This window comes from Giraffa tippelskirchi, chromosome 6 (genome assembly GCF_054371585.1).
Source record: "Giraffa tippelskirchi isolate mGirTip1 chromosome 6, T2T-mGirTip1v1.2.pri, whole genome shotgun sequence".
In the NCBI taxonomy this organism is placed as follows: Eukaryota; Metazoa; Chordata; class Mammalia; order Artiodactyla; family Giraffidae; genus Giraffa; species Giraffa tippelskirchi.
The window spans coordinates 117,937,844-117,952,878 of NC_137280.1; the positions used below are offsets into that span (position 1 = coordinate 117,937,844).

The 15,035-nt window shown below is 39.2% G+C and overlaps 1 protein-coding gene and 1 pseudogene across 3 annotated transcripts in view; one reads left to right on the forward strand and one right to left on the reverse strand.

Moving 5' to 3' along the window:
* Positions 1 to 15,035, forward strand: part of HSPA4 (heat shock protein family A (Hsp70) member 4) — a 51,328-nt gene that overhangs the window by 18,983 nt on the left and 17,310 nt on the right. For all 3 annotated transcript variants that reach the window (XM_081502823.1, XM_081502821.1, XM_081502822.1), the window contains exons 5-7: positions 6,681 to 6,780; positions 7,433 to 7,566; positions 10,288 to 10,532. In XM_081502823.1, coding sequence (XP_081358949.1) covers positions 6,681 to 6,780; positions 7,433 to 7,566; positions 10,288 to 10,532 — 479 coding nt within the window. The remainder of the gene's footprint in view (positions 1 to 6,680; positions 6,781 to 7,432; positions 7,567 to 10,287; positions 10,533 to 15,035) is intronic.
* On the reverse strand, positions 5,699 to 6,077 carry LOC145509383 (transmembrane protein 203-like; annotated as a pseudogene).

Consider the following 15,035-nt stretch of genomic DNA (forward strand, 5'->3'; position numbering starts at 1 on the left):
CGTTGCAGGCAGATTCTTTATCGTCTGAACCACCAGAGAAGCCCCATATGTGTGTGTGTGCGCGCACGCATGTGTGCGCGTGCATGTATATATATATATTCCTTTCCATTATGATTTGTGACAGGATATTGAACATAGTTCCCTGTGCTGTACAGTAGAACTTTGTTGTTTATTGGCCTATTTTGTCTTTATTTTGGTGCAATGATTGGCAAAGCAAGGGGGCTTATTTCACCCCATGGTCTTTGTCTGATGGAGTTCTTGTTTCTTGGCTATCTAGTAAAATCATACTGACTTTTGTTAGGAAGAATTGGATTATGGCCCATAATGCACATTTGGAGGATGCAAAGAAGAATGCTGCTTCCTTTAAGAGCTCAAGTTCAATAAAGGCACTGTGTTTCTTAGATAGTTTCTGCTTTCCCCCAAATCTCTAGTGGACTTTCAGATTTCAGTGGACATTTCCCTCACCTAGTGTCCTAACTTTGATTCTGAATTTTGCTCTGTATAGAGGTAAACTTTATGTAAAATGGCAAGACTGCCTGAGATGCTTTTCCAGCTTTTGGGATCAAGTTAAAAGGTGATGGATTAAGTTATGTGTTGCAGGTCCTCGAGAATTTTGGTGATTTGCTTGGAGAGTTTATAAGACTCAGAATAAAGCCATATTCATGGCTAAGGTTTATTATAGTGAAAGGATGCAAAGCAGAATCAAAAGGGAAATAGTATGTGGAGAACATCTGGAGGAAACCAGATAAAAGCTTCCAAGAGTCCCCTTCCATTGGAGTTAGACCAGAAGTGCTTAATTCCTCCAACAACAGGTTGTAATAACACATGTGAAATGTTATACACCAGGGGAGTTCTGCCTGAGGCTCAGGGTCCAGGATTTCTGTTCGAGGTCATTCACAAAGGCATGCTATACCTTGGATGTACCAAAATGCAAGAATTCCAGAAGGAAATTAAGTATAAAAACATAAACTACATTGTACAAACAGTTTAGGCACAGTGAACCACTCATAATTTAGGGAAGTTTTTCTGTTGCTTTAGGGAACTACTTATCATTCAGATTCCTGGATTCAGGGAAGGGCTAACCTTGCCATCGGGCCTACCAAAGGATAGTGGTCTCCGGCCTCTATGTGAACTCTCTTCTGTGCAGTTGCTGCTCTAGCTTTTGGTGCTACGGTGTATCTGATTGCTATGTAAATAGGGCCTGGGTGTATTTTGCTCTATTTGTAAACTGCTTATTGTTAAATATAAGCTTTATATTTTGGGAAAGGTAATGATAGCCCTCGTGTTCGAATCATATCACATGTATAAAAGGGTATATGGGAAGCATTAGCACCTCTGCCACCTAGTAAGTAGATTTTCCTTCCCAGAGATTACTAGTTTTACCATTTTGTTAGAAATCTTTCCAGAGGTTTTTATGTACCCAAGCAAGTAAGTACAGGTCCTTCTTTACTTTTATTTTTCTTTTAATAAATTTTGGACGGTTTACGTTATTTGTTCCATAGTATTAGAGAGGTGCTTCGTTCCATTTAGTGGAGCAGAATGTCCCAGTTTATGCATGTACCATAATCTATTAATATTTAGCTATAGTCTCTTTTTTGGGGGGTTTTCCCTGGTGGGTCAGCTGGTAATGAATCCTCCTGCAACAGAGGAGACCCTGGTTCGATTCCTGGGTCAGGAAGATCCCTTGGAGAAGGGATAGGCTACCTACTCCAGTATTCATGGGCTTCCCTGGTGGCTCAGACGGTAAAGAATCCGCCTGCACTGCAGGAGACCTGGCTTCGATCCCTGGGTTGGGAAGATGCCCTGTATAACCCAGTCCAGTATTCTTGCCTGGAGAATTCCCATGGACAGAGGAGCCTGGTGGGCTACAGTCCATGGGGTCAAAAAGTCAGACACGACTGAGCGACTAAACACACAACACAGCACGGTCTCTTTTTGTTGGACATCTCGGTTACTTCCAGATTTTGTCTAATTGCAAAGAATACTACAGTGAGTAAAAGTTGGACAAATACATTTTGCTCTTACATGATAAGTTTGTAGGTTGTAGGCTAACTTCCTAGAAGTGCAGTTACTGGGACTGAGGATACATATGTTTTATATTTTAGCAACTATTTGTTTAATTGCCCTTCAGAGAATTTGTACTAATTTACACTTATGTCAGCAATACATAAGAGGGCTTGTTTGACCACAGCCTTATCAGCTCATCTTATTGCATGTCAGATAATTCTGATTGATGAAGAATGGTAGCAAAGTATGTGCGATTTTGATATTTTACTTTTTAGGTAAACTTGAATGTTTTAGAATTTATGAACCATTTTGTATTTTGCTTTTTGTGAAATATTCCTATCCTTTCCTCATTTTATTTTGAATTTATGGTCTTCAGTTTTTTAGAAAACATTTTTTAAAATCCTTTTCTCCACATTTTTAAAACTTGTTATTTTTTTAAAAAAATTGTTTATTTTTGGCTGTGCTAGGTCTTTGTTGCTGCACAGACTTTTGTCTAGTTGTTGCAAGGGGGGGGTCACTCTCTGGTTGTAGTGTGTGGGTTTCTCGTTGTTTCCTCTTCTATTACAGAGCATGCGCTCTAGGGCATGTGGGCTTCAGTAGTTGCAACTCCAGGGCTCTAGAGCACAGGCTGAATAGCTGTGGACACAGGCTTAGTTACTCCATGACGTGTAATCCTCCCGGATCAGGCATCAAACCTGCGTCTTCTGTGTTGGCAGGCGGATTCTTTATCACTGAGCTACCAGGGAAGCGTGATCTTCGTTTTGATTTGTAGTTCTTTGAATATTAGAGAGATTAGCTCTTTGCTATTTTATGATGTGTTGGAAATATTTTTTCCTCATTAGGTTATTAGAATTTTTTAATGAATCAAATGTTTCAGTTCTACTCCCCCTTTTCCTTCCCTAGCAAAACATTATCTTAACAAATGTTCTCATTTGGTACCTGATTGACATCAAACCAAAGACATCAGTACAATAGACGTGGGCTGTGATCACTTGTAAACTTAACATTTGTAGGTCTCAGTGCCTATGAGCATTAGAACACCTGCCCCTCCTACTGATCCTTTGTGTGCGAGCTCAGTCATGTCTGACTCTAGCCTGCCAGGCTGCTATGTCCGTGGAATTTTCCAGGCAAGAATACTGGAGTGGGTTGCAGTTTCCTCCTTCAGAGGACCTTCCTGACCCAGGGATCAAACCTGTATCTCCTGTGTTGGCAGGCGGATACTTTACCACTACGCCACCTGGAAAGCCCCCATTCTCATCCCTTTGTTGTTCAATCACTAAGTTGTGTCTGACTCTCTGCAAGCCCATGGACTGCAGCACGCCAGGCTTCCCTGTCCTTCACCATCTCCTGGAGCTTGCTCAAACTCATGTCCATTGAGTCAGTGATGCCATCTAGCCATCTCATCCTCCGTCACTGCCTTCTGCTCCTGCCCTCAATCTTTCCCAGCATCAGGGTCTTTTCCAATGGGTTGGCTCTTCCCATTAGGTGGCCAAAGTATTGGAGCTTCAGCATCAGTCCTTCCAATGAAGATTCAGGGTTGACTTCCTTTAAGATTGACTGGTTTGATCTCCTTGCTGTCCAAGGGACTCTCAAAGAGTCTTCTCCAGTACCACAGTTGGAAAGCATCAGTTCTTCAGTGCTCAGCCTTCTTTATAGTTCAACTCTCACATCTGTACATGACTACTGGAAAAACCATCGCTTTGACTGTTATAGACCTTTGTTGGCAGTTTTGTCCCTGCTTCTTAATACGCTGTCTAAGTTTGTCAATAGCTTTTCTTCCCAAGGAGCAAATGTCTTTTAATTTCATGGTTGCAGTCACCATCTGTAGTGATTTTGGAGGCCAAGAAAATAAAATCTGCCACTGTTCCACTTTTTCCCCATCTGTTTGCCATGAAGTGATGGGACTGGATGCCATGATCTTAGTTTTTTGAATGTTGAGTTTTTAACCCAGCTTTTTCATTGTTCTCTTTCACCACTCATCAAGAAGCTGTTTAGTTTCTCTTTACTTTCTGTTGTTAAAGTGGTATCATCTGCATATCTGAGGTTGTTTATATTTCTCCTGGGAATCTTGATTCCAGGTTGTAATTCATCCAGCCTGACATGTCACATAATGTACTCCGCATATAAGTTAAATAAGCAGGGAGACAATATACAGCCTTGATGTACTTCTTTCTCAATTTTGAACCAGTCTGTTGTTCCATGTCCGGTTCTAACTATTGCTTCTTGACCTGCATACAGTTTTCTCAGCAGACAAGTAAGGTGGTCTAGTATTTCCATCTCTTTTTTTTTCAGTTTGTTGTGATCCACACAGTCCAAGGCTTTAGCGTAGTCAATGAAGCAGTAGTAGATGTTTTTCTGAAATTCCCTTGCGTTATCTGTGATCCAGCGGATACTGGCAATTTGATCTCTGGTTCTTCTGCCTTTTCTAAATCTTGCTTGTACCTCTGGAAGTTCTTGGTTTACATATTGTTGAAGCCTAGCTTGAAGGATTTTGAGCATGACCATGCTAGCATGTGAAATGAGTGCAATTGTACGGTAGTTTGAAGATTCTTTGGCATTACCCTTCTTTGGGATTGGAATGAAAACTGACCTTTTTCAGTCCTGTGGCCACTGCTGAGTTTTCCAAATTTGCTGTCATATTGAGTGCAGCACTTTAACAGCATCATGTTTTGGAATTAGAAATAGCTTAACTGGAATTCCATCACTTCACTAGCTTTGTTCGTTGTAATGCTTCCTAAGGTTCACTTAACTTCATACTCCAGGCTCTCTGGCTCTAGGTGAGTGATCATGCCATCGTGGTTATCCAGGTCATTAAGAACTTTTCTGTACACTTCTGTGTATTCTTGCCACCTCTTCTTAATCTCTTACTTTTGTTAGTTCCTTGCCGTTTCTGTCCTTTATTGTGCCCATCTTTGCATGAAATGTTCCCTGGTGTCTCCAGTTTTCTTGAAAAGATCTCTATCTGGTCCTGAATCTGTCTTCGGTGCGCTAACAGTGCTGGCCACAGGTGGTGGAAGAGCCGTGGCACTGCAGTCTGCTGGGATTGGAAGCCAAGCAGCACCTTGAAAGCAAGTGAAAAGTTCTCTTTTCTCAGGCGACAGGACTCCAGATAGAGTCCCGATCATGCTTACTCAACATACTCTGCCTGGGTTGGAATGACGATCATGGCCGTCCTCCCCAGTAGCACAGGCGAGGATTCACAGGCTGGTTTATACTTTTTTAAAAAGAGATCGAGCGTCAAGGAAGTCTCCTCTCAGGGGATGGGACAGAGAACTCACAGGTTGGCTCTGCTGGCCAGGGGAAACACTGATTCCAGCTTAGCGGCCTTTGTACGATGAGTCCTTTCTCAGATCCATGAAAATAGTCAGAGCTCATCAGACCATTTTACTTATATGTAGTTTTCAACTGTCTGAGGAGGTCAGTACTGTCTGGCCTGGGGCTTTTACTAGGATCTTAATTCAGGATTAGCTAGTCAAAGCATGAAATAAGAGGGAATACATTTTAAGGATCAAGGCTGCTCTTTGTATCCCTGCTGAGGGAATAATTTTAGACATGATTGGTATAGAGAAAAGTGGGCACTGGGCAGGGCACAAGCCGACTTTCAGGCCCAGGCTTCTTTGGTGGTATGGTAGAAGTGGGACCTCAGCCTGTGGTCCAGCATTCTAGCTTATCCTCTGCAAGGCTAGTTCCCTCAGCAGGTGCAGCTCATGAGCAACTGCAGGAGAATGAAGACGTGAGACATGATCAGGCCAAACCAGAGCTCCTAAGCCTGCTCCACCAGCTTCTGGCACAATATCATCTTGCACTTGAATTGTGTATACCCAGAAAAGGCTGAGCACAGCCAGCCGCTTCTCTCCATCCTGGGAGAGGTACATGAGATGATAGTGGGGAGGTAGGTGTCAAGCTTGTGAGCAGCGAAGAAGGGCACAAACATGTTTAGCCAGAAGAGGCTTGGAGCGAGGCTGTAATCACACAGGGCCAGTAGCACAAAAAACACCCAGCAAGTGCACAAAGATCTCAGAGGCAGTGAATCCTAGCCACTGCACCAGCTTCCAGAGCAAGAAAAGCATCATGCAGGGTGAGTGAACCAGGGTTCAGCTGAGTGTCTCACACACCGGGCTGTGCCCCGACTCCCATGAGCCTCGCTGATGCCTGCTGTTGTTGCTGCCAGGCGAGTGAGAGATAGCGAGCAGTCCTGCTTGCTGTGGCCCTTGGCCCCAGTGCCGCTGATTTCCCAGCCACATCTTGGGACCCAGCAGTACTGGCTGCCAGAGGATGCTCATCTTGACCTGCTGGTTCTTTTGGGTTTTGTGTTATATTTAGAAAAATCCCTTCTTTTTTTTCCCCTTCTTTCTTTGACAGTAAAGATTCTGTTTTATTCTGATACTCATGATTTTTAAAAAACATTTGCATCTTTGATTTGAAATATATTTTGGTATTTGGTGTTTAGTAGGGATGCATCTTTATTTTATTTTCTGTATGGCTGTCCATTTGTCCCAAGACTATAGAATAGTCCACATTTGCTGTGCTGGTGTGAAAGAGTTCCTTGATCATATACAGAATAAATTGCTATAGCTATTTGAGGGCATTTCTGGATTTTACTGTTTTTTTGACAGGTATATTTTAAATTAGGAATCTCCATAATAGGGTATATTAAAAAATTCTTTTTATAGGTTCCTTGTTTCTATACTGATGCAGAAAGACGATCAGTGATGGATGCAACACAGATCGCTGGTCTCAATTGTCTGCGATTAATGAATGAAACTACTGCAGGTAAGTGACCATTAACTGAAATTTTTTTTTACTTGCTTGATCTCAAAGGTTGTGAAATCTTAAAACCCTTAGGGTTTCTTATTACATATTTTACTTGGAGCACTTACCACCAGTGTCACAGTATTTTTGGGTACTCTCACATATGAAGAGTTAACTTGACAAGTACTTTTTCTGTATCTTCATAGCACTTTAATATTTAATTGCATGCTTTTTTGGAAAGGAACTGCATTTATTGTGTGTTTGGAGCATTGCTTTGGTTTAAATATTGGGTTTTTCTCCCAACTTGTGGGCCGGTAGAGTCAGAGGGGTGGGATTTATAAAGCAAGATCTCAGGAGGCAGAATATATGGGAATGTTGAGAGATGGCAGAAGGGAATATGGGGGAAAATGTTTGGAAAAGTGGGAGAAAGTGGTTTTGGAAAAAATTGTCACAGTTGCTGGAACTGGAAATTGGAAACATCAAGGAAACCAAAGTGAAATAAATGTCAATGTGTAACTCTTCAAAGTCAGTGTTCTTCGTGAATAAACCATGCAGAGCTTATAAGGATTTTGAATCTTTTTTTGCAGCTGTAAATCTGTTTTTTCCTGTGTAAATGAATTTTAAGTTTATTACTAAAATGTAACATCATGTTTATTTTTGTATTATTGTGTAGTTGCTCTTGCATATGGAATCTATAAACAAGATCTTCCTGCCTTAGAAGAGAAACCAAGAAATGTAGTTTTTGTAGACATGGGGCATTCTTCTTATCAAGTTTCTGTATGTGCATTTAATAGAGGAAAACTTAAAGTAAGTATATTTTTCCCAGGAGATTGTATTATAATTAGGAATTCATGAGAGGCAACTTAAAGTAGTTGGTTATGGAGTTGTGTTTTAGAGCTTCCCTGGTGGTCCACTGGTTAAGAATCCTCCTGCCAGTGCAGGGGATATGGGTTTGTTTTCTGGTCCAGGAAGATGCCACGTACTGCTCAGCAGTGAAGCCTGTGTGCCACAACTACTGACCCTGAGCTCTAGAGCCCTTGGGCTGCGACTTGTTGAGCCTGTATGCCACAAGTACTGAAGCTTGTACGCCTAGAGCCTATCCTCTGCAGCATGAGAGGAAGCCTGCAACTAGAGGAAGCCCACTAGAGAAAGCAAAGAGGGCCCACCTCAGCAATAAATAAATACATCTTAAAGAATTTTGTTTCACTAGTGGAAACTTGGTATGAACCATCTGAACTAGAAATTAGTTGTGTAGGGGTGGGGTGGAAGTCAGAAGCCCGAAATAATTTTTGAGGTGTTGACAAGGTAATGAAGCAAAGAGCATAGAACTTGAGAAAAAAGTCCTTAGATTCCTGAGCCTGTTGTTTTTTAATCTGTAATGTGGGGAAAATAATGCTTGCCTTGCAGGTTCACTAGGGGGAGTCTTTAACGTATAGTCCCTTCAGATGTCTTACACCGAGGATTAAGGGATGATAAAGGTATTCTCTTAAGGTTTTGAGTGTTCTGGGAACAGGGTGGAGTGACTAGAACTTGGCTGGACAAAAGAAACCAGCCTAGGAGTTTTAGTCTAGATGTCTAGAGATGATAAAGCTCTGGAGAAAGCAGTTTTGTACACAGAGAAGTCTAGTAATGTTAATGGCAAAGAGGAACCGGAGGGTGATCCTGGTCACAGTTGAAAAAAGCTTTTTTAGTATGTATACACACTTCCTATATTAGTCTCTTTATTAAGGTAAAATTTATGTAGAGTGAAAGGTATAGATTTTAGGTGTTCAGTGAGTTAAAAAAGTTTTTTTTAATTGAAGTGTAGTTGATTTATTACAATGTTGTGTTAGTTTCAGGTATTACAGCATAGTAATTCAGTTATACATATGTTGACAAATTCTTTTTCAGATTCTTTTTTCCTTGTAGGGAAAATTACAAAATTGCAAAATACTGAGTGTAGTTCCCTGTGCTATACAGTAGGTCCTTATTGGTTCTCTATTTTATTTATAGTACTGTTAAATCCATCTTCCTAATTTATCCCTCCCCCTCACCTTCCTGTGGTTAACTTTGGTAACCATAGGTTTGTTTCCTATGTCTGTGGGTCACAGTCAGATTTGATAGTATTTGCTAGTTCCTCAGTGGTACATAAAATCAATTTTCTAGCTTGGTGATTTTATCTAGAATGTACTTAAAAACCAAGAATAATTTGCATATTTGCTTTAATTACTTGGGTTCTGTATCAGGGTTTTTGCTGCCGGGTCTAAATTGGCTTTCTGCTCCCCTAACTTGGAGGTTGGTCCAATGGAACTACCTATCCCAGAATAAGTATTTGTTAGATTTGAAGGGTATTTTGAGTTTCTCTTTGTTACAGTCCTTTGTTTCTTTGAAAAATGGACTTGCTTCTGCTTTATATTCTGATTTGTTTCCCTTTTTTTTTTTTTCATATAAAGAAGATCTTGGGGATGGTTGGGAAATAAGAGGATCATGATTTTTACAGATATAAATGATGGACCAAGTGTTATTCTCAGTGTTTAAGCCTTACTTTTATCCATAATAGGATTATTTCTAAATTCCAATTTATACTCTCACCTTTTTAGATAGCAGGTACTGGCTATAATTTAGCCTTGTCTTTGAGTCAGAGTGATGTGTATTAGTATTTGCTTCACTATCAGCTGTCACTTGTCAGTTTTCCAGTTACAGTTTAAATTTAACTATCAAAATACTTACTATAGAATCATAACCAAATTTGGAAACATATATGTATAAAGGAAAGTCATTCATGATCTTACTACAATTTGATATATTTCATTCTAGTCATTTATGAAAACAAAATTGGAATTACACAGAACTGTGTTCAGTTCTGTGTTTTTTTTTTTCTTTCTTTCATGAGATCACTCGCTAAGAAAAACTTCCTGAGGACATTTAACATTCTTTGAAGAGATGGTTTTGAGGGTGTTGGTCATCACTTACTTAGCCAGTTTTCTATTACTGAATCTGATTAGATCTAGTTTGCTTCTGATTTCCTTTAGAGATTTAGAAAAGGATAACCCAGCCTAATTATAGTCTTCTGTGTTGAATAGAAACAGATTACTGTGAGTTAAGGCTTCAGCATATTTTCTGGTGGTAAATTGCATGGAGGTAAATAAGCCTTTGGTATTATTTGCAGTTTTGTGGTAGAGATAAGACTAGAACTGTATATGACATGTTAGTGTATTGGCTCTTGAATTATAATTATTGTTTGGAGTCAGATTGGTGTAGTGGGGAAGGCATAGGTTTTGAAATTGAGATTGGGTTTTGAATTCTACTTCTACCACTTAATATCTTTGTGACCTATAGATTGTCTGATCTGTCTAGATCTGTAAATTGAGGGTTATGATGTCTCATTTCATAGTGGTTGTAACCTTGTTTAAATGACGTATGCACATTGCCTTGTTTCGAACTTAATGTCCCTTACCGCCTTTTTATTACAGTTTACCAGTTAAATATATGTCATGATAAACTTTTAAATTGGTTAATTTTTTAACTAATTATCATCTTTTCCCAAAGGTTCTGGCCACCGCATTTGACACAACACTGGGAGGCAGAAAATTTGATGAGGTGCTAGTAAATCACTTCTGTGAAGAATTTGGAAAGAAATACAAGCTAGACATAAAGTCCAAAATCCGTGCATTATTACGACTGTCTCAGGAGTGTGAGAAACTCAAGAAATTGATGAGTGCAAATGCTTCAGACCTTCCTTTGAGCATCGAATGTTTTATGAATGATGTTGATGTTTCTGGAACTATGAATAGGTAACCATATTAATATTATGGTAAACTGAACTGTGGTGTTTCTCTATATTAGCCTTAATTATCTAATTGCTGAAGTTATCATGATTGTTAGAACTTCAGATTTTGTAGGTAAAAATTAGAGGCCATTCAGGATCTTGCCTTTAATGTCAAGGTTGGGTTTGATTATTCAAATAATGTCAACTGTTAGGTTTGTTCTAGTTAATTGGTTAATTGAATGTTCCAAGAAATTGGCAGTTCTTTGACATGTGCCTGTGTTAAATATGAGTCACTAGTTTTCATAAATTCAGGGCAGAGTGCTTTAATGCAGAATTCAATGCATTTGCTTTAGTCATTGATTGAGAAATTGTGTTTTTGAGTAATTCAGTATCACTTGAGACAACAGGTCTTTTTGTATAACATGATAAGAATTCTGGGTAATTTGATGTTTCACGGTTATCCTCAGAAACACCCAGAATGTTTCCGTTACCAGGTCAGGTTGCTTGGATGTTCTTGAGGATGTGAACTCTACTTACTGGTAGAATTCAAAGAAGACTAATTGATTGATTGGGAAAGTGTGGCCTGAGCCATGCTCAGAATATTGAGATGGGCATCAGAATTGCTTCCAGTGTGCCAGAATTAGATTACTGTGCCTAGTAATCAGATTGTAGTCACCTTTCTCTTCTACTTGAAGTGATGGTTTTCATTTTTATTTTTTTTCATTAAACCATAGCTTTCATGTGTTTGTATAATGTATTAGGTGGAATCCTACACTGTATGTTTGGCTTCTTTTGTGTCTGGCTTCTTTAGCTTATTGTTTTTAAGTTCATCCACGTTGTATGTGTTCGTAGCTTATTGCTTTTTATGGCAAGTAATCCATTTGTGTGGGCATATCACATTTTATTTATCTATTCATCAATTACTGGACATACGTTTTTCCACCTTTTTGCTTTTGTGATGAGTGCTTTATAAACATTCACCACAAGTTGAGTATCTTGTTTTCAGTTCTTTTGGGTATATAGCCAGGAGTGGAATTGCTTGGTCATGTGGTAATTATATATTTAGATTTTTGTGGAATTACCAAACTATTTTCAGTGTGTCCAGTGCATCTCTTGTGGAAGTGCTCACTTCTAAAAGCTCAGAAATACTTATTTCACATAAAAATGTGTAAAATACTGAGTTACCATATGATTCAGCATTTCCGCTCTTAGGTTTATATCCAAGGGAACTGAAAACACATTTACACAAAAATTTATACACAAATGTCATAGCAGCACTATTTATAATACCCCCAAAATGGAAACAACCCAAATTCCCATCAACTGATAAACTAGATAAACAAAACTCGACTGATAAAAAAAATATGATATGTCCATATAATAGAATATTATCTGGCAATTAAAAAACTGTTGTACAGATGCGTAGTATAGCATGAATGAACCTTGAAAAGTTTATGCTAGAGGAAAGCAATAAGTTAAAATTACATTTTGTCTAATTCTATTTATATGAAATATCCAAAATGAGTGGTTGCGTAGGGCTAGGGTTTTGGTGGAGTTGGAAGAATAATGTTAATGGTGGTAAAAATACTCTTTTAGGGTGATGAAAATGTTTTAAAATTGATAGTAGTGATGCTTGCACAATTCTGAATACACTAAAAGTCATTGAATTGTGCACTTTAAATATGACACTTTTTGTGTCATTTCTATTGTATGTGAATTTAAATTTCAGTAAAACTTTATAAAAAGGAACGAGCTCTACCACTACCACTGCTGTCTTTATAGAATGCTATCTGTACTTCATTTTTCATGTTTTTATTATGGACATTATGGAAAATTCTGAAAGAGATGGGAATACCAAACCATCTGACCCGTCTCTTGAGAAACCTATATGCAGGTCAGGAAAGCAACAGTTAGAACTGGACATGGAACAACAGACTGGTTCCAAATAGGAAAAGGAGTACGTCAAGGCTGTATATTGTCACCCTGCTTATTTAACTTATATGCAGAGTACATCATGAGAAACGCTGGGCTGGAAGAAACACAAGCTGGAATCAAGACTGCCGGGAGAAATATCAATAACCTCAGATGTGTGGATGACACCACCCTTATGGCAGAAAGTGAAGAAGAACTAAAGAGCCTCTTGATGAAAGTGAAAGAGGAGAGTGAAAAAGTTGGCTTAAAGCTGAACATTCAGAAAACTAAGATCATGGCATCTGGTCCCATCACTTCATGGGAAATAGATGGGGAAACAGTGGAAACAGTGTCAGACTTTATTTTTTTGGGCTCCAAAATCACTGCTGATGGTGATTGCAGCCCTGAAATTAAAAGACGCTTACTCCTTGGAAGGAAGGTTATGGCTAACCTAGATAGCATATTTAAAAGCAGAGACATTACTTTGCCAACGAAAGTCCGTCTAGTCAAGGCTATGGTTTTTCCAGTGGTCATGTATGGATGTGAGAGTTGGACAGTGAAGAAAGCTGAGCGCCACAGAATTGATGCTTTTGAACTATGGTGTTGGAGAAGACCCTTTAGAGTCCCTTGGACTGCAAGGAGATCCAATCAGTCCATCCTAAAAGAGATCAGTCCTGGGTGTTCATTGGAAGGACTGATGTTGAAGCTGAAACTCCAATACTTTGGCCACCTCATGCGAAGAGTTGACTCATTGGAAAAGACCCTCATGCTGGGAAGGATTGGGGGCAGGAGGAGAAGGGGACGACAGGATGAGATGGTTGGATGGCATCACCGACTCGATGGACATGGGTTTGGGTACACTCCGGGAGTTGGTGATAGACAGGGAGGCCTGGCGTGCTGCAATTCATGGGGTCGCAAAGAGTTGGACACGACTGAGCGACTGAACTGAACTGATTATGGACATTTTCAAATATGCAGCAAAAGTGAAAGAATTTTACAGTGAACATTCTTATCATGCCACTTAGACTCTACCGATAATATTAACTGTACTTGTTTTTTCACATACCTATTGATCTCTCCATCCTTCTGTCTACCCCTCAGTTTTATCTTTTGATGCATCTCAAATCCATTTATCTATATACTTTTGAGTATGCATATTAACCAGAGTTTAATGTTTGTAGTTTTTGGTGTACTTTCACATAAAGACATGCTCAAGTTTTAAGTGTCATTTGCTGAGTTTTGACAGTTGCATGCATCCTACAAACCACTACTCTTCATCATTTTAGAAGTTTTCTCAGGCCTCCATTCTCAAGGGCAGCCACTGATAAGGTTTTTTATTTTGAGGGGCATATATTACATTTACCTTTTGTAGAAGTATAAATGAAATCATACATTATTTCGTCTTTTGTGTAGGACTTTGGTCAGCCTGAAACTGAGATTCATTTAGTTCAGCAGTCCCTAGCTTTTTTGGCAACAGGGTCTGGTTTCATGGAAGACAATTTTTCCACAGATGTTGGGGGTAGGGAAGATGGGAATGATTCCTGGATGATTCAAGAGCATTACATTTATTATGCTGCTGCTGATTTGACAGGAGGTAGAGCTCAGGTAGTAATGCGAATGATGGGGAATGACTGTAAATACAGATGAAGCTTGCCCACCAGTTACCTCCTGCTGTGTGGCCTGATTCCTAACAGGCCAAGGACCAGTACTGGTCTGTGGCCCGGGGTTTGGACCCCTGACTTAGTTGCTGCATATATCATCTGTTCCTTCTTGTGTATTGCTGCCTAGTATGACACTGTAGACGTAACGTTTTCTCCTATTGCTGGACACTTAACTCTTTCCACTTTCTTGATACTAGGAACAAAACTGTCATTTTAAACTTGATTTTGGTTGCTACACATCCTCATCAATATTGGTATTAGCGATCTTGAATTTTTGCCATTCTGATGGGTGCATTCTATACCTCTACTGTTTTTGAAATGTAATTTGTAAAATGAAAACATTTATAATTCAGTGGGTTTTAATATATTCACGGAATTGTGCAACCGTTACCACAACCCAGTTTTAGAATATTTTCATCACCTCATAAAGAAACTCTAGATGAGCTATCATTCTGTGAAAAGACATGGGAAAATCTTAAATGTATATTTCTAAGCAATAGAAGTCAGTCTAAAAATTTAGGCTGTATGATTCCAACTGTATGACATTCTAGAAATATTTGACATTGTATATAACATTCTATATGATAATGGTATGACATTCTAGAAGGGAGAAAACTGTGGAGGCAGTAAAAAGATCAATGGTTAGAGGTTCAGTGGAAGGGAGGGATGAATACAGTATGGAAGATTTTTAGAGTCGTGAAACTATTCACTGTGGTACTGTAATGGTGAATACTTGCACCATTTATCAAATTATGTAGAACCTTAATTTATACTACCATGTATCAGTATTGGCTCGTCAGTTGTTAGAAATGTATCTTAACTAATGCAAGGTGCTAATAGGGAAGCTGAGTTGGGAGTAAGAGGTGTATGGGAATTCCCTGTACTTCCTGTGTATTTCTCTGTTAACCTAAAACCAGTCTAAAAAATAAAGCATTAATTAAAGGGGAAAAAAATCC